The sequence below is a fragment of the Crotalus tigris genome, unplaced genomic scaffold, assembly GCF_016545835.1.
Source record: "Crotalus tigris isolate CLP2741 ecotype Arizona unplaced genomic scaffold, ASM1654583v1 scf7180000020776.491700, whole genome shotgun sequence".
Classification (NCBI taxonomy): domain Eukaryota; kingdom Metazoa; phylum Chordata; class Lepidosauria; order Squamata; family Viperidae; genus Crotalus; species Crotalus tigris.
Window position 1 is genome coordinate 4,382 of NW_024098174.1, and position 19,431 is coordinate 23,812.

The 19,431-nt window shown below is 38.0% G+C and overlaps 1 protein-coding gene across 2 annotated transcripts in view; it reads right to left on the reverse strand.

Moving 5' to 3' along the window:
• Positions 1 to 7,361: 7,361 nt before the first annotated feature.
• TMEM101 (transmembrane protein 101) overlaps positions 7,362 to 19,431 on the reverse strand; it is a 55,956-nt gene continuing 43,886 nt past the window's right edge. For both annotated transcript variants that reach the window (XM_039368413.1, XM_039368411.1), the window contains 3 exons: positions 11,858 to 12,045; positions 8,915 to 8,989; positions 7,362 to 7,861 (listed from right to left, as the gene is read on the reverse strand). In XM_039368413.1, coding sequence (XP_039224347.1) covers positions 7,837 to 7,861; positions 8,915 to 8,989; positions 11,858 to 12,045 — 288 coding nt within the window. In that variant the 3' untranslated portion in view covers positions 7,362 to 7,836. The remainder of the gene's footprint in view (positions 7,862 to 8,914; positions 8,990 to 11,857; positions 12,046 to 19,431) is intronic.

Consider the following 19,431-nt stretch of genomic DNA (forward strand, 5'->3'; position numbering starts at 1 on the left):
GTATGATTGCAGGGACATACATAGGATCCTGTACTTAAAGGGACATTAACTTCCCAACATGTTATTGAGAACTTGCTGTCCATCTGTGTAAAAGCAAAGAATACAGCATCACTCCCTTCAAATATTGTGAGCTACAATTCTCAGCAGCACTAGGTAGGATCACCAGCCATGTAGAATGTGTAGAGTTGTAGCTCAGCTACACCTGAAGGACCCCAGGCTTTTAGGATATAAGTAACAACTTGCTACCTGCAAGTACATATAACATTTCCTTATATTCTTTATAAGCAGCAGGATTTTATTGCAGATCTATCTTTGAATTTGAAAGGCTAAGTATTTAAATCACAATAAGACTACCTGTTGAATGCACCACAATTGCAAATCTATTGTGGAATTATACCAAGCAAGGTTTAAAACTGGAATTTCTAACTACTAATATCAAGAGGATAGGCAAATAGTAATAACATTTATAAGGTACTGTGGTGAAAATGGCATTAAGGCATATAATTGCAAAGTGTAATAAATTAAATTTGATTCTCATCCATTTCAGGTGTTTAAGGTAAGTAAAAGCATAAGCCTCTACTTTGCCTTTCCTAGAAGCACAGAAGAGACCAGGTTCTCTCTCTTTTTGTTTTTCCAGTTATTGACATGAATTAATTTGAACCTATAATTTGAATTGTTTAATTTAATAAAATAATTTAATTTGTACCTATAATTTGACCTAATTGGGAGCATAGCCTTCTGATATACTGATAGGCTGGTATAAAACTGATGAGATATTCTCTGTCAAATTATCAGTCTTTCCAAGAGGGATATAATGGTTCACAAGAGAGCTTCCAATTACTCCAAGTCATGCTGCCCACCTAATTCTGTCAAGAATCAAAGATGCTAAAAATCTTTGTTGCTGTCCTCTCTTTCTGACTATACCACATCCCTTTCACATGTCTCTCATTTATCCACATCCAACAACTCTGGCTCATTCTGCTTAAGACGATGCCCTGTTTTCATACACCACACAACAGACTAACTCAGTTACTTACTTGACATTTGCAATAGTGGCAAATATCTGTAGTTCAGGTGTAGGATGAGGGTGAAGGTTTGTGGGTTGTTTTCCAAACATTTCATTACCAGGCTAGGTAACTCCACTGAAGATGTTACCTAGCCTGGTAACAAAACGTTCGGACACAAACCCTCAAGCTTGGCAAATGAACCTCACTCTCATTACTTGACATTTTATGGCTAAATATCCTATGTGTTGAGGCTGTATTAAAACACCAAGGACTGAATCTGGAATGTTGCATTGGAAAACTTTCTCAAATATATTAACTCTTATCTGGACCACCAAAAATGTGAAAGCAATGAGCAAACTTCAAAATAAATATCTGTCTAGGTAAAAGCAGGTTTGTACTGCAAGTAGTACTGTATATTTCCTGTGTGCTAAAATAGATAAGAATTATTGTTTTTTTATCCAAGTGGACTGAAAATTGAATAAAATCACAACTATTTGGTTTACATAACATATTTATTATTGGGATGCCTAAAGATTATAGTTTGGGATTTGTATGAAGCCATTTAACTTTTGCTTATTTGGTGTTTTTTTTTTTTTTTACCCATTTGCAAGTTATGTCCACTACCAAGTGAAGCTTCAGCAAACAACAAACAGATCTAGGGATCAGATGAACAGATAGCACCACATTCATCTTTGAAACATGGAGAAGGGAACCCAAAGTTGTTAAAGAGTTTTCCGGTTTCTTCTTTCACAAGATATGAAGATCGTCATACCAAGATAAACTTAGGGGCAAAGGACTACCCTGTCACAACTGGTCCTATATGGTGCAGACCTTCTCCTCTCAGTTCCTAGCCAATTGATTTTTCCGGAAGATTCATCTTTTGCAATGAGAGGTCAAGGCTCTCCATTGTGCCTAAATATCATCTCTGCTACTTCTCTTGACAACTCATGTGTATCAGCAGAGATGAAAAGGTGGGAAAATGGATTTTTGAGATACTAGTTCTTCCAGCATTGAAAAGACCCCCTTACAAAGTTATGGATGAAAAGCTAGTTTCTTTATACCCAAATGGGAATGGAAGTGCTCTTCCCCCTCCCAATCTTTCTGACAAAATCACGGGCAGTTTTATGGAAGAGTTGCTCCTTTTCATGATATATCTGCTATCCCTTCCCCTGGCCTAGTGCTTGGATGATGAGCTCATATTCTGGGAGACAGAATGTGTATATAAATGTCGAGCAATCTTCCACAAATGATATTTGTCTGCATCTTGGAACTGTGTTTTTATTTCTATATGGCTGCACTAAGTTGCCTTGCTGCAGCTACCACTAGGTGGAACTCTAGTATACATAAAGTCCCAAAGGTGTTCCAAGTTTTACTTGCCTGGAATAAGTGTTTTTATTTGACTGGGGTTGTTGCCCTTTAGGCCAGCTGTTCGAAGTCTAAGCTTTGAGGCATGAATTGTGTGGATTTAGGAAAAAAACAAAGGAAAACAATCAGGTGTCAATAGTTTCCTTTGTCTTTATAATGGACTATTTTTTCTATCCTATCCCACAGGATTCTTTAGAATTTCTTTTGGTATTTTTAAGCTTTATATTGTTGTGAGTTTGCAGAATACATTACTTTTATTTCTTTAAGCTACAATATGGGCATTTTTACAAGCATAGCCCCCAAATCAGCTCTAGATTTCTACAATTGCTGCCACCAGCTGTGTTTACCAGCTGAGCTGTTTTATGTCAGACTTAATTATATAGTATCCAAAACGGCAAGAAAAATATGTGGAAAATGCTTTGTAAAACCTGCAGGCAGAGTATTATCCTCTTGGTGGTACTTGTGTTACTCTGTCTCTCATCTCCTAGCTTCAGGCTAGCCTCTTTCCTTCCCAGTAGAGGTCAAAAATTTTTGAATGAAATATACAAATAGTGCCTTGGTGACTCTGTATTTCCTCCCATCCATCCCCCTTCCTCAAATAGCAAGAATCCATCATTTAAAGAGATAGGTTATCACATATATTAGAGATGGGGAACTATGGCCCCTTTATGACTTGTGGACTTCAACTCCCAGAATTCCTGAGCCAGCTAAGTAAACATGGATGTGGTGGAGGAACATACAATAAATGCCATTCTTTATATTCCACTCTTTGTCAGCAGGAAGGGAGACTTAAATGTTTTCCACATTTTGAGGTCTGCAGAGATACTGTAAAATGTCTGGAGTTGAGGGATTGAGAGGGGAAACATTGTGGTATGAGATTGCCCTTCAGCAGGCTACTGTCTCACAATTACTCACCTTCCTGACCTAAACAAGCCTCACGGGAGAAGTTCCCTTCCTTATGAAATATTTCCCTTAGCATTTAATTGAAGTGTGGGCATTTTGCTAGCCTGCAGACAGCTGGAAACAAGATTTGCAATGACAAATCACTCACACATATTTTTAGCTACCTCATGTAAAGAGCAAAAACTTTATATCATTTACGAGAGTTTCACAAATACTTTTTTCTGCCTTGGAAGAAAGAAAAAAGAGAAATTATTTCTGATTGTTTCTCTTTAAAAAAGATTTGGACTGGAGACCAATCAAATGCAGGTCCATCTTCTGGCAGCTCTTCAGATACAGGATTTTTGTTCATTAATTCAAATTAACCATTAACCATTCAAATAGCAGTACATCTCTTTTCTGTTGGAGTCATCTGAGTGTATTTTCCCAATCAGGTTTAATTGCTCAGAAAGTATTAATTATACTCCAAAGATTTAAAGAGTCAGAGGCAAGTGTTTAGAAAAACAGCGTTATTGGTAAAATGAATATTTAGTATTAGCTAGAAAATAAAACATCAAAATGCCATCTGTTTAATTTTGAACTCCTCGTCTCTTTAGATATTTTTTAAATATCAGTTCACTTTCCAGTTTCTGCAGTAGATTGCAGAAGGGGATGTAATATGAAATATATTAAAAATTATTATTCTGCAAGACACTGGAGTGCTTCTCCTCTTCCTTCCTACTTTAGAAATACAATTTCATTATGCAAAATGTCTTACTTCATCTGAAATTAACTCACACCTCATACATCAAAATGATTATAAAAAAAAGAATAGACCATTTACCAGCTGTTCAGAAAAGTTAAGAATTCCTTCTATGTATATCACTAACTTACTCATCTCAATAGCCTTCACACTGATGAATAATAGGGTTGTTTCCAGTTTCTTCTCTAGATAATGTTACCTGTTTCTATAAAATTTTATCTACTCTTGATACTTTTGTCATAAATAAATAAATAAATAAATAAATAAATAAATAATTTATTTATTTATTTATTTATTTATTTATTTATTTATTTATTTATATCCTGCCTTTATTTTTACAAACAATTCAAAGCAGTAGACATACCTCATACTTCTTCATCCTCCTATTTTCCTCACAATCAGAACCCAGTGAAGTTCAGTTAGGCTGAGAGAGAGTCACCCAGCCTGCTTTTTTGCCTAAGGTAGGACTTGAATTCATGGTCTCCGGGTTTTTAGCTTAGTACATCTCTCCAGACTTCCATGAGAGTCTCCTCTATCCTCCATAGAGCAACTGTCTAGCACTTTCCTAAGAACTGCACTGAACTAGCTATATTGTAACCATCTTTAATGGGTGAACATACAGAAGGATGAAATGTGTCCTGGTTCCTCCCCTTGAGCATCAGTGCACCACACACTGACTATATACAATGAGATCAGATGAGATCAAAGAGGGAAAGTCAGAGGTGATGATGATGATGATGATGATGGAAGGGATCTTGGAGGTCATCTAGTCTAGTGCTTCTTAACCTTTTTGAACAAATTGCCCCTTTGAGCCAGTGAGGAAGTTGTCATCGCCCCCCTCCCCCAACATAACCTCTCAATCACAACGTAGGAAATAATTCTTCAATTTATGCAAACATTTTTTTTGTTTTCTTTAAAATTGTCATCAGGACATATCGATGCAAATAATTTATTTCCAGTCTTTTTCTCAACTGTGTGAAAAATTTTGGTGCCACCCATCACTTTATTCCCAAACTTCTTGATACATGTATTTCATTATTATCTTATTTACTGAAGGCACTTAAATGTAATGACCACTGAAAACAAAATTCAATTGCAAGGAAGTGAAATACCCGAAAAGAAAAACAGTAATATTTAATGATTGAATTACAAGTGAAATTTAAGACACAAAAAGAAATATGAAAAGGGTAGAGGCTACTGCGCAATGCGCATGAAGATAAGCAATCCCTATTCACATATGGACGGCTTTCTGTACTGAAGCTAGCTGGAGGAACATTTGAAAACACAATTCAATCCACTAATAGCAAGCGAACTGATGTTTTTGTACGACAGATATACAGCGATTCACTGTATGAAAAAATCTCAAAAGTGTCCCCAAAATGTCTTGCTCCGTGGCCCCCACATCGCCCCCTTTTTGTTCCTTCGCCCCCACGTTGCCCCTTTTTGTTCCATCACCCCCCCCAAAAAACGAAATCACCCCCGGGGGGCGATATCGCCCAGGTTAAGAACCACTGATCTAGTCCAACCGCCTGCTCAGGCAGGAAACCTTATACCATTTCGGACAAATGGCTTCTTAAAAACTTCCAGTGTTGGAGCATTCACAGCTTCTGGAGGCAGGTTGTTCCACTGATTAATTGTTCTGTCAAGAAGTTTCTCCTTAGTTTTAGGTTGCTTCTCTCTTTGATTAGTTTCTATCCATTGCTTCTTGTCTTGCCTTCAGGTGCTTAGGGAAATAGCTTGACTCCCTCTTCTTTGTGGCAGCCCCTGAGATATTGGAACACAGCTATCATGTCCCCCCTTGTCCTTCTCTTCATTAGACTAGACATACCCAATTCCAGCAACCATTCCTTATATGCTTTAGCCTCCAGTCCCCTAATCTTTATTGCTCTTCTCTGTACTCTTTCTAGAGTCTCAACATCTTTTTTACATTGTGGTGACCAAACCTGGATGCAGTATTCCAAGTGTGGCCTTCTTAAGGCATCATAAAGTGGAATTAATACTTCACGTGATCTTGATTCTATCCCTCTGTTAATGCAGCCTAGCACTGTGTTGGCCTTTTTGGCAGCTGCAGCACACTGCTGGCTCATATTTAACTGATTGTCCACCAAGACTCCGAGATCCCTCTCATGGTTACTACTATTGAGCAAGGTACCCCCTATACTATACCTGTGCATTTGGTTTTTCTTGCCTAAATGTAGAACTTTACTTTTTTTCATCATTGAATTTCATTTTGTTAGGTAGTGCCCAATGTTCAGGTCTTAAACTATTCTTAATATGCCCCAGTTGTAGACTGATCTTGAGGTGCAGGTAGGCATGTGGATGTATCACCCAGAAATGTTTGCTGGGGCATCCTTGTATCAAAGAAATGAGGTTATATGACTGTGGCCTCAGAGAAATGGCAAGCATCCTTTTGCAGGATATGTAGAAAGACTGGACAGCCATTTGTTTTAATCTGAATTCCTGCACTGAACAGCAGGTGGCACTCAGTGGCCACTATTTTTCGTGTCCCTTCCTCTAATCTTCTGCTTCTCCTGCCTTTATTTCAAGTCACAGCAGCCATCTGGCTTCTTTCTAAAGTAACAAGTAACAAAGCTATATAGAATTTACATACCTTAAAGCTATCCTCAGATGATGGATGGAATAAGAATAAGATGGAAATTCTACTTTAATCACAGAACAACTAAAAATGCAGGCACCAGCAATAGAGAGATGCTTACTTACAGCCTCCTGGATTTATAATTTATAAATTTACATACAGGTAATCCTCAACTTACAACTAATCATTTGATGATAGTTTAAAGTTATGACAGCCTCAGAAAAAGTGATTTAGGACCTGTCCTCACACTTATGGCCATTGCATCTTCATCCTGAAGTCACATTATCACAATTAGAGCACTTGGCAACCAGCTTATATGCACAATGGGTTGCAAAATTCTGCAGCCACATAATCATAATTTGCAGTCTTCCCAGCTAGTTTATTATAAAAATGTCAATTGAGGAAGCTGGATTGGCTTAATAAAGTGATTCACTTAATGGCTGTGGTTAAAAAAAATATCATACAATCGGGTCCAGTCATGACACCCCTAATTTACGAAGGAAATTCTGATCCCAGTTGTGGTCATAAGTCAAAGACTACCTGTATTTTAGGGCTACTATTGGATGGTACCAGAATAAGAGGAAAGATGGTGTAAGTCTTTCTCATTTATGAGCTGAGGTAAGGCAATGCTATGGGGAAACGGTAGAAAAAAAAATGGGCAAACTTTGTGTTGTGTTTGAATTGTTGCAAGGACTCCAAATGTGCCAGCTGAAATGATGAAAAGAAAAAGAAACACCTGACAAAATTCTTCTCCAATACACTTGCTTTTTTATTGTTGATGCAGAAAATTCTTTAAATATGCATACATTGCATATACACACATATATATGTATATATATATACACATACACACACACACATACACACATTCATATACACACAATCTACTGTTGTATAAAATAAAGAGTGGACATAATGTGATCTTTCATGGGTGAGGGTCAATGCAGACATTGTCTCAACAAAACCTAGGCTGAACACAAGTATACACCAGACCTGCCCCAGCACAGATTTCTTGCAGTGTCCCCTTATGCCTGCAAGAAGCATTTTCTTTTTTTTTTTTAAATTTTGGAGGCAGAGGGAATCCTCAAAGAGATGATTTCCCAAGATTCAACATTTGATAGAAAACAGAAATGGGAAAAGAACAGGCTTTTAAAAAATGTTAAATGACACAACAGGAGTGGAATATTTAAAAAGAGGCAGCTTGTCTTCCATTGACTCAAAAGTCTTCACCACATATAGGAATCATCAAACCTATGGAAAAGAAAGACAACAATAAAGTGACGATGCCACCTTTTACAATATCCAAGACAGGTTGAACTAATGGTTTGCTAGTGATGTAATTATAAATTGATTCTTGACTCTGTAGGGTTTGGTAGGCTTCTAAATCTGAATAAACATTGTCCCATGCAGATAAAGCAAACAAATGGGCACAAATTCCATTTTTGCTGGGATTAGTTTGCATGGATCAATAGCAACAGTATTCAATTTATTTATTTATGTGTGTCAGAAACATCACAATTAAAGTAAGGCATGTTATACGACATCAAATTTAAAATATAAAATACAAGATTAAAATATATACAAATTAAGTAGATCTTGCTCAGAAACTAGCAACATTAATTGTATTATCCAATCCAATGCTAACATAGAAATCATAAATTGTGGTCCCCACAACACTAAAAGAGAAATAGATTGAGAAGGACTTCTGTACAGAACAACTTTCTCCTTCCATTAAAGAGTGGCTGATGAAGAAAATGCATAACATTTTGGCATATCTACTGGTGTTTGGTAGCATATATGTGAGCATAAACCTATAATTTCTTGGATTTCATAATTCAAGCAGTGTTTGAGAAAGGAGATTCAATTTCTATTCAGATTTCATATATTTGAAACTGCAGGGGTGTTTCTTTTGAAAGCCTGCCACTCCACAAAACTTGTAAGATAATTTGTAGATAAACCATTTCTCTAGGAATTCTGGGATCACTTGCAGCCTAAAAAGTGATGGATTTGCAGCTGCAGAAACTAGGTTTTTTTCTTTTTTGCATGCAACCAGAGAAATGCGCAGCCTATGAAGTAGGTGGTCGCCGTAGAAATTTAGTATATTTTCCTCTTGTGGAGAAAGAGGAAATTATATTGTTATATATGCAGCAGTTCAGAGAGGACAGTGACTGATTGCTCATCTTTGTTTTTTTTTCTCACTATGCCAAAATCAACAGAAGTAAAGACAAAATATTTTTAATAAGCAGAAATGGGAATGGAATGGATTATAGTAGCCATACAACATGAACTGCTTAGAAGACTCACCTTGATCTGGTATTGCTGTTGTCTCCAAAAACAAGCTCTGACATCAAGGATCCTGGAATAGACCTCTTGCCATACCTGATTATAAAAAGTAAAGACTGAGTAACTGAGCTAAGGCTCCCCTAAATGTTTCCCTGGAGAGGAGAAGCTTCCCAAATTTTAGGTTTTTTCCTTTGTACTCGATCCCTGACATTACAAAATTTTTAAAAAAAAATCCTCACCAGCTAAGACTGATTCTCTGGAATGGGCTTTGAAAGTATAACATATTACTTTTAAAGTATTTTAAGTGTGTTTTGATTGTCTTGCTTTTATCTTATTTCTACATATCATGTTCTGTTAACTCCCTAATCATCCTGGATGGATCAAAAGGCAGGATATAAATACAAAATATCATGAACTAAATGGATAAATATCTAAATAATTTTTAGTTACTGATCATCTGAAAATTGCTAATAGCCAGGGAGTCCACCATCCATTTCTGCACAACCAAGTTTAAGGCAGGACATTTTAAGCATCAGTCAGGCCTTAGCCCTATATTTTCTCATTTAGCAGATGAAATTCTATTTTGGATTTAGAGAAAGAGAGGTAAAGCTTGACTCCTCAAGAGTTCTCACTGATGCATCTCATGTAATTTTCTCTGCATCAATATGCCAACATTTAAGTGCTGTCTTCTTCTGGGATTTTTTAAAACTTTCCAATTTAGTTTATAGCCATGAAATTCCCTCGAAGTACCAGCCAAATGTAATCCTGTTTAACTTCCACTTCCAGAAAAAGTTGGCCCAGTATTACCACCTGTTGAGGTTTGGGGTGTACAGTTGATTGCAAAATCTGAGTGCTCAGATTATATAAGTAGTCTTCCACATGACTCTTGGTTTAGTGATCAAAGTTACAAAAGTACTGAAAAAATTAACTGACAACCAGTCCTCACAAACACAATTGTTGCAGCAGTCTCATGTCATGTGATCAAAATTTGGACACTTGGCAGCTGGCCTATATTTATGACAATTGCACTCTCCCAGGATCATGTGTTCACCATTTGCAACCTTCTGACAAGCATGAAGGAAACCAAATTTGTTTAATAGCCACATGATTCATTTAACAACTACAGTGATTCAACTTAACAAACAAGATCACAACATTGGATGCAATGTGCTTAACAACCACCTTGCTTAGCAGTGGAAATTCTGATCCCAATTGGGATTGTAAGTCGAGGAATATCTGTAGGAGATTCATCAACTAAGTCTGAGCAAATATCAGAGGACATTTCTTTAAGACCTTTTTTTTCCTATTTCTCCAGTCTTTTTAATGATCCTGAATTATAAAGAGTCCAGAGTGTCATAGGAACTTGATGAAATATTTCCATTTAATAGGTACCATATTTTCCGGCATATAAGACGCTTTCTAAAGTATTGAAATCAGCACCGAAGTCGGGGGTCGTCTTATACGCCATCTTATACACTGGAAATTACGGTAGTTTCCGGCGTATAAGATGACTTTCTAGGCATGCAACTCAGCACCAAACTTGGGGATCGTCTTATACGCCAGGTCGCCTTATACGCCAAAAAATACGATAGCTAGCAAAGAGCAGTTGTTCAGCTATACTGAAGATGTGCTTCCTTTGCTGGAAGATGCCAAGAAAAGCGTTTTTCTGGGATGTTATAAGGACTCCTGCCTTGGGCAGTGGGTTGGACTAGAAGACCTAAAGGTCCATTCCAGCCCTATGATTCAATGGTTTCATATCTAAACCGGCTATATTTTTCCCACTTATTCTAAGATCCAAGGATATTTATACAGAGGAAAATGTATAAGTTGCACTAAGGCTTCTGGCTGCTAACAAGAAAAAGTCCTTTGATTGGCTTCTACAAGAAGAAATTCACTGTTCTTCCATGGCTCAGCAAAAAAGGAACAGTTTCTCAAGTTGATGACTAGACCATAGACACTGAAGAGCTCAAAAATAATGCAGTAGTAAACACCAACAACTGAGAGAGCCAAGTGCTTACTGATAGTCTCCTGCATCTGGTTTCCAATTAAGTTTCTAAGAGATGAGAGCTAATAAGGTGGTGAAGACTTTCATGGCTGGTTTCTGTTGGGCAGTGTTGGGCTTCAGGATTTAGTGACCATTCACTAGTCTACAATCACTAAATCCTGAAGCCCAACACTGCCCAGCTAATGAGCTGCTCCAAACAACCAACACTAATGGGGGAAAAACGCTAATAGAGCATTTTAGAGCTGAGTTCCTCATTCCCTCCTAAAAGACTGCAAAGCACAGCAATCCCTGCAGATTAAGAGCATCATTATGTATGCACACTCTTGCACCAGGAATGACGCACTAAGGTAATTGTAAAGTGCATACACTACACTGACATACATGCTTATTAAGAAAACGACAAATGTAAAATTTATCAGGGTGGAATCTGTAAATTCTACCAGGATAGAAATTTGAATTATGATACTTTTTGAAGTACTTGGCTGAAGTTGGATGCAACATGAAAAGAATCCAAATCTTCTAGACATATCTGATAATTAAAATCTGATCCATTAAATAATCATGATTTAAGATGATACATGTTCAAGTAAACTCTATAATCTGTCAAACAACAGCCTTGGGTCTCCCCTTATATGTATTCACCTATTCGCTATTGCAAATTTTTACTTAGAAAAAAATGTTAACAAAATGTACTTGGAGAAGATAGCTTGAGTGAAACTAGTCTCCATTAATTCCTCCTATTCTTTGGATTCACATAACAAATTCTTATCCATACATTAACAATAAACATACAAGTGTGTTTGCATAGGATAAAAAGAGTTTGACTGCACATCTCATACAAATATAGAAAGAAGAAATGAAATAAATCAAGCTGGCATTCTCAGATGGACAAATGGCATAAAATATCACCCATGAAATAGGCCCACTACTATAAAAACTACATTCATGCTTTTGCACACCTTTGCCTTGTCACCAAGTTGATGTAATGCCGAAGGTCAGCAAGGTATTTTGCCATTTCTTCAGGCGAAGCGTTTTCTCCAGGACTCTCAGGCTTAGGTGGATAGGCATCCACAAAAGTTGCCAGACAGAACAAGATGCACAGAGCCATGGCAATCACAAGAGGCCAAGACTTCAAAGAGGCAACCATCTAGGAGGAAACAAATAGTACTGACAAATTCATAAAAAATATAGTGAATAAACCAGGCTAGCCCTAGATGTGACACTGATATTTCCAGTTCTGCATGAAATCGACCTTTATATTAACTGTCTTACCCATAATAAGCTTAGTAAAAGATATTGCTGGTGAAACTTACAATCTGTATATTGTTTTCTATCTATCTATCTATCTATCTGTCTGTCTGTCTGTCTATCATCATTTGATATTGCATATACTTATAATTTGTATGTAACAAATTAACAATTGCCTTAATGCACCATCTCATGTTCACTGATATCTTTAGTTTGCCAAACTCTTCTTAAGAATTTGGTCCTGTGGAGCATTTGCTGATAATACTTTCTAAAACCAGTCTAATCCTGACTGCACTGGAACACTAACATCTGCTTGGAGGAAAGCACAAAAAGAAAAGTAAGGTGGGATGTGAGGTAGCAAGAACCTTGTCCATCTATTCCATAAATGCACAACGGCACAATTTTTACATCACTGAATTTCCTCAACCCTGCCCCAGCTACTCACTGTGAAAAGGAGGTACAAAAGCAAAGCTGAAGAGATGCTGAAGCTCTGCGATCTTCAAGTTGAATCTTGCAATTGCTCCTGTTAACAGCTCTCTCAATCAGGATTTATATGTTTGGTAAGTGAGTAAATGAAGGAGGGGGAAGACTCCTCCCCCTCCCTCATTTTCTCTCTCCCCCACGTTCATTCAATCATTCACCCATAATTTGTTGATCAATGCAATTCTGTATCAGCTACCTTGATTATCTTTCCAAGGAAACTATATATGCATGCCAAGGGAGGGAGGAATTTATCAGAAAACTAGATGAACCCATAGGGAATATAGAACTGTGTCTCTAAGCCAGTATCAAAGAACTACAACTTTCGATAAGAGAAAGTTGTAGTTCTTTGATACTGATGATGGAGAAATATATCTCCTAAGAGAGTATAATGCAGAGTGGAGAAACATATTTTTAAAAGCATAAGATATTTCCCATTGGAGCGGACAAGTACATAATTAAGACAACTATACTGTAAAAGAAACCAAATCTCTTTGCTTATGACTATTCTTTTAGACATAACCAACATCAAGGGCTTAGAAATAACATATGGAATCAAAGGAAGCATTGTATTTTCAAGTAAAACAGAAGTCGACATTTTTCAACAATATACATAGATTGCTTTGACAGTTCATGATTATATATGGTTGCAAAAGTCAAAGGGAACATAAATCCAGAGAATGGTTTTGTTCTCCAAATTTATTGTTTTCTTTTTTCATAGGAATGGTTGAAAGTGGAACCTGCCTGTAATTCTTTTAGGACAGTGATGACAGAACCTTTTAGAGACCGAGTGCCCAAAACCTGGCCCCGTCTCCACTCCATCCCCCTGCCCACCCCTGCTCTGCTCCCCATCCCCCGCCCCGCCTGCCCACAGGACCACTCACCGTCTCTAGGGCCTGCCGATCGCCCAGGCAGCTCAGCAGCGCTATGGCGGCCACACCCTCTGCCCGTGCCCCGCAGCATCAACTATGCGCAATGGGGCATGAGGACAGAGTCTTGTCTACACTGCCTGGCTGCCATGTCCTTGGCTGCGCTGCTTCACATGGGCCATGCTCGGGGGCAACTTTCCTTCAGGGGGGCTGCTGGAGAGGAGGGGGTTGCGGGGGGAGGCAAGGCTGGGGCAATGGCATGTGTGCCCACAAAGAGGGCTCCGAGTGCCACCTCTGGCACCCGTGCCATAGGTTTGCCACCACTGTTTTAGGATCTCTAATAATATTTCAAAGTTATGGAAAAAAATATGGGCAAGGTTTTATTTTCTGAATTCACTGCACAAAATGATCTCAGGATGAACTAGGACTGCTTGAATTTTCATTTAAAGCATCTTTAATGAACTATTAAGTTTTATTTGGTTAAAAAAGGAGTTTCTGCAGGTTTTATTCTGCTAGTCATTGCCGACTATAGGGAGGCGGTGCTCATATCCATTTCAAGGCCATTGAATCTTGAAATGTCCAAAGACATTTTCACAGTCATGTGGCCAGCATGACACTATGGACCACTGTTACCTTCCCATCAAAGTAGTACCTATTTATCTACTTGCATTTGCATGCTTTCAATCTGGTTGCTTGGCAGGAACTAGAGTGGGGGTGGGAATTTACCCCATCACATGGTTCTTGGGTTTCAAACTTCAGCTGACAGCTTTTTAATCAACAAGCGCAGCATCTTAACAACTGAGCTAGCAGGCTGCCCATTTGGGCTTACATATAAATTATAATTTAGCCAATATTTATTATTTATTGAACTGCCACTTCCATTGTCTTAGTGGAAAAAAATTGTGGTCTCCAATTGGTTTTGAACCACAACTCCCAGCAGCTCCAGGCAGCATGGACTATAATGAGGGCATCATGTCTGTCTTGCTACTTTACTTTTATCAAGAGAATGGAATAGCCAATATGTAAGCATTGATGGAAGACTATTTTGGTATCTCAGTATTACTTTTCTAAAGTTTTCAAAAGTACAATTCATCCAACAGAGGTTACTATGATATGTAGTTGAAGAACATGTTGGATTCAGGTAACAGCTGGATTGTATTACATGAAATGGAAAAAATGGCCCCATTGACTTTGCTTGTCAGGTTATAAAAGGGGATCACATGACTTGGGACACTACAATTGTCTGAATTTTGATTACAGTGATCATGGGGATCTGCAATGGTCATATGAAAAACCATCACTTTTTTCAATGTTGTTGTAACTTCAGTCACTAAATAAACAGTTGTAAATTGAGGACTACCTGTACATCTTTTCTTGGTGATTCAACATACTCCATATACATCAACAAGAAGTCCCCCATCCTCCTCCCATTCCTCTTAATTAGAAGGACAAATGATTTGTTAATTAATCATTGCTTTGCTGTCCAATCTCCCATTAAGAGTTGATTGCATCACAAAGATTTCTTCCAACCTAATCAATAGTCATCCAAGTTCCCACTTTATAGACAGATTAGTTGCCCTTGTGGTTTCAATTCATTAAAACAGTACCTCAAGTGGAAAATATTTCAAGTTTTAAGCATTGCCAAGTCATGGGCTGAACTATGTATCACAATCTGGAATGATATGGAAGTTTGTCTTCCATAAATTCCAAACTTAGTAATAGTAGTAAAGTTGGAAGGGACCTTGGAGGTCATCTAGTCCAACCCCCTGCTCAGGCAGGAAACCCTACACCATTTCGGACAAGTGGCTGTCCAGTCTCTTCTTAAAAACTTCCAGTGTTGGAGCATTTACTGCTTCTGGAGGCAGGTTGTTCCACTGTCAGGAAGTTTCTAACTGTTCTAACTTTCGGGAAGTTTCTTCTTAGTTCTAGGTTGCTTCTCTCCTTGATTAGTTTCCCTCCGTTGCTTCTTGTCCTGCCTTCAGGTGCTTTGGAAAATAGCTTGATTCCCTCTTCTTTGTGGCAGCCCCTGAGATATTGGAATACTGCTATCATGTCCCCCCTTGTCCTTCTCTTCGTTAAATTAGACATACCCAATTCTAGCAACCGTTCCTTATATGTTTTAGCCTCCAGTCCCCTAATCATCTTTGTTGCTCTTCTCTGTACTCTTTCTAGAGTCTCACATCTTTTTTACATCGTGGTGACCAAAACTGGATGCAGTATTCCAAGTGTGGCCTTACCAAGGCATTGTAGAGTAGCATTAATACTTCACGTGATCTTGATTCTATCCCTCTGTTAATGCAGCCTAGCACTGTGTTGGCCTTTTTGGCAGCTGCAGCACACTGCTGGCTCATATTTAGGTGATTGTCTACTAGGACTTCGAGGTCCCTCTCACAGTTACTATTATTGAGCATGGTGCCACCTATGCTGTACTTGTGCATTTGTGCACTTAACATATTATTGACTATTTGATCCTCTACTCTGCCTTTTAATCTTACATTTTGTTTTCTGAATAGTCACACAGTGACTGATAACAATAGATAATTGCTTATTTTACACTGAAATTAACAGTGAGTGAGTTCTTCTAACATGCTGGACGTTCATCTCTGTGATTTTAGAGTTCTCAGCTGAAATTCTGAAAACTGAGGTTTTAGTTGAGAATGCTAAAGTCACGAGGACCTCTCCAAAATCTTACCACTTATGAACTGATCTTGCAATTTTTTTTAGTTTAGTTTGGATGTGCTCATGTAATTTAAAAATAATTTAGGAATCCGCGCAATGAAAGTAGCAAAATCTTTTTATAGCAGTGAAAGAAAAATTCATTTGGTCAAACATTTTTATGCATGTAAAGTAAAAACTCCCCTAAGCCAATTTGATCGTTTGTGACTGAATATATGGCCATCCATTTCAGTTTCTGGACAACACAGTAGACGGAATTTGCCACTGCCTTCTTCAGGATCAGTTTTCAATTTCCCAATCTTCCCTATAACACTTAACCTAATTGTTATTTCTTGAACCCATATACAATCAGTGTGCCTTCATGCACATTTTGTAACTGTTGAGATGTAGTTCACAATTAAACAAATGCTCCAGGATATACAGTATATGTACAAATTATCTGCAAAATGCAAATAAGAGAAAAGCATGAATATTTGCTTCAACATTTATCTGCAGAAAATATGCATTCAGAGAGACCAGCATACAAAACATACATATTAAAATAAATGTATACAAAATCGAGAAGCTTTGTCTATGAGGACTCTTTTTATGATACAGGTGAGAAAAAATCTTAGTTAAAAATAACTGGAAATCTCGAACAGAATTTTTTAAAAAAACATTCTATACAAAGTGAAGATTAAAACCCTGTTACTTTTGCAGGTTTTTGAAAATGCCCAACCTGGAGTTGGCCTCATATATATAACAAGGTAAAAAGAATGTCCTAATGATTGTAGAGGCATCATAAAAAGAAAGACACACTTAAAGCTGCCAACATGGTAGTGAAATACAGAACAAACTCATCACAATTTAAGCAGAATAGACTAATTAGCAAATATCAATAATTATAATATAAACATGATTTCACTATTCATAAATAAGTGAATAATGAAAATATATGTTTGATGCTCTCCCTGAAAATCAGAGAAAGTAAGGACAAATTAAAACACAAAGAGAAGAAGATTCATAATTTTGAAGTGGTATAGAACAGGGCTTTTCAACCAGTGGTACAGGTACCACTTGTGATACATTGGCACCTGGCAGGTGGTACGTGACCATCCTAGAAAAGTGTTAGCAGAGGAGGGGAATGAGCTGAACCGGTGGAAGCACCACACAAGCCTGAGTGAGAGATGGCTGGAGCTGCAGGGCTGTTAGGGCTCAGTGGAAGTGCCAGGATCAGCGCCAGGCTCCAGCTGGAGCTCAGCGCTGATCCTGGTGCTTCTGCTAAGCCCAGAAGAAGCACCGATCAGCTGGAATGTTACAACATCTTCAGGGTCTTGTGATTTACATTCAGATGTTTGGCAACTGATTCATATTTATGATGGTCACAGTATCCCAGGGTCATGTGAAGTAACCAAAACCTGTTGCAACCACCCAGCAGACAGGGGGGGGGAATAAAAACCAAACACCCCCCCACCCGACTCCCGCTGCCAATCCTCAACAGAAATGCTCACAACAATGAAAACCTCGGACAGGAGGAAGAGCGCTGCTGGGTCGGCAGGCAGGTGTCTTGCTCAGCTATGCCTTGGGGAGGCACTTTTTCAGTGCCATTGTAACTGCAAACAGTCATTAAGCGAACTGTTGTAAGTCGAGGACTACCTGTACTTTATCACTTTTTTCCTTTTTTTTTTTTTTGGTCATCAAGTTTTTGACACCTTGCTAGGAGACTGGTAGTACTCGGATACTGCCATATCCTAAAAGTGGTACAATGGGTGAAAAGGTTGAAAAGCCCTGGTATAGAAGAATATATTTTCTGACTTTCCCAAAATAAGTGGACCAATATAAAAAAACAACAATCATAAAACCATTTCCTGGAAGATTTGGAAGATTCCTGGATAGGGAAGCTCTACTCTTAGTCACTCTTACCCTAGTCACCTCCCAAATAGACTACTACAATGTGGTTTATATGGGGCTATCCTTGAAGAATATCCTGAAACTTCAGCTGCAGTGGTGTGTGCTCCAAGACCTGCAAATGTTACAGCTCTGCCATTTGAGTTACATTGGTGGCCAGTTTGCTTCTAGATCCAATTCAAGATTTTCATTATAACCTTTAAAGCCCTACGTTGCATAGCACTGAGATATTTGAGGAATGCCTTTCTACCTATTCCATCAGGTTTGGCAGGATAGGCATATTGTGTGGATCCTATTGTCAGGGTGTGTTGATTACTGGAAGGTGCTTAAAACAGTTTTATCAGCTAACTTGTGGATCTCATTATGGTAGATAGCTGTATGATGGTTAATGAAATGGACTCTCTGTGCTTCACTGCTATGTTGGTTTTATCCTGTTTCTATTTTAATCCAAACTGGTCGTCCTAATGTTTGTATATACTTTGATTATTACTAAGTATATTGCCCAGAGTCGCTATGTAAGATGAGTGCCAATACATATGCAAATGAATGAGTAAGTTTAAAAAATCAAATAGATGTACAATTCAACAGTGAACACCTTGCATAGCCTGACTCTGAATTGAATTAAATTTTAAATTGGGCCAGAAAAAATTGGCAAAAATATTCCAATATGTGGACCAGTTAGACGCCTGGCTGTGCATTCCCAACTGAAGACTTCAGATGCTCTTCATGAGAGAATTCTCATGACGGAGTGTTACAAGTGCAAAGCAAGATTCCATGGTACAACCAGCTTATACCCCAGGCCAGAGGAGCAGAACTAGGTTTGGTTTCAGTGCTGCAGCCAATCATTCCTAGGGACTTTTATTCTCCCAAGATTCTCCTGAAGAATTCTGTAATGAAAATTTAGATTTGTTCCACTTCTTAATGTTATAGGATGGCTAAAAAAAAGTCTGAGTAAGGCCAGCTTAATTCAAAAGGCTAAAAATTGAGGCTTAAAATTCATTCTCTCCCCCTCCATGAATGACTACATTATGCTCAATCTACAATTATTAGGAATGTTATGGAAACCCAACCAATCGTGTTGCAGGAATTTAATCCTGACATCATCAAAATATCAGTAATTACTATCAAGTTAGACCAACTCAAGAATGGCTATAGTTGGTGCATAGCCAATAATTGTTGCTACCAGGAACAGTGCAGATGACAGTAAACAATTATTTTAATATTTTTTTTTAGGAAAACCAACAGAATAGTTTGAACCCTAATTTTTTTAATCATTTTATTGGCCAATTTTACTGCAAAAGAGGATATGTGACCACCTTATAAACAAAAGTTACAGCTCACCCAAACTGACATCTTTTTTAATGGCTAAAACA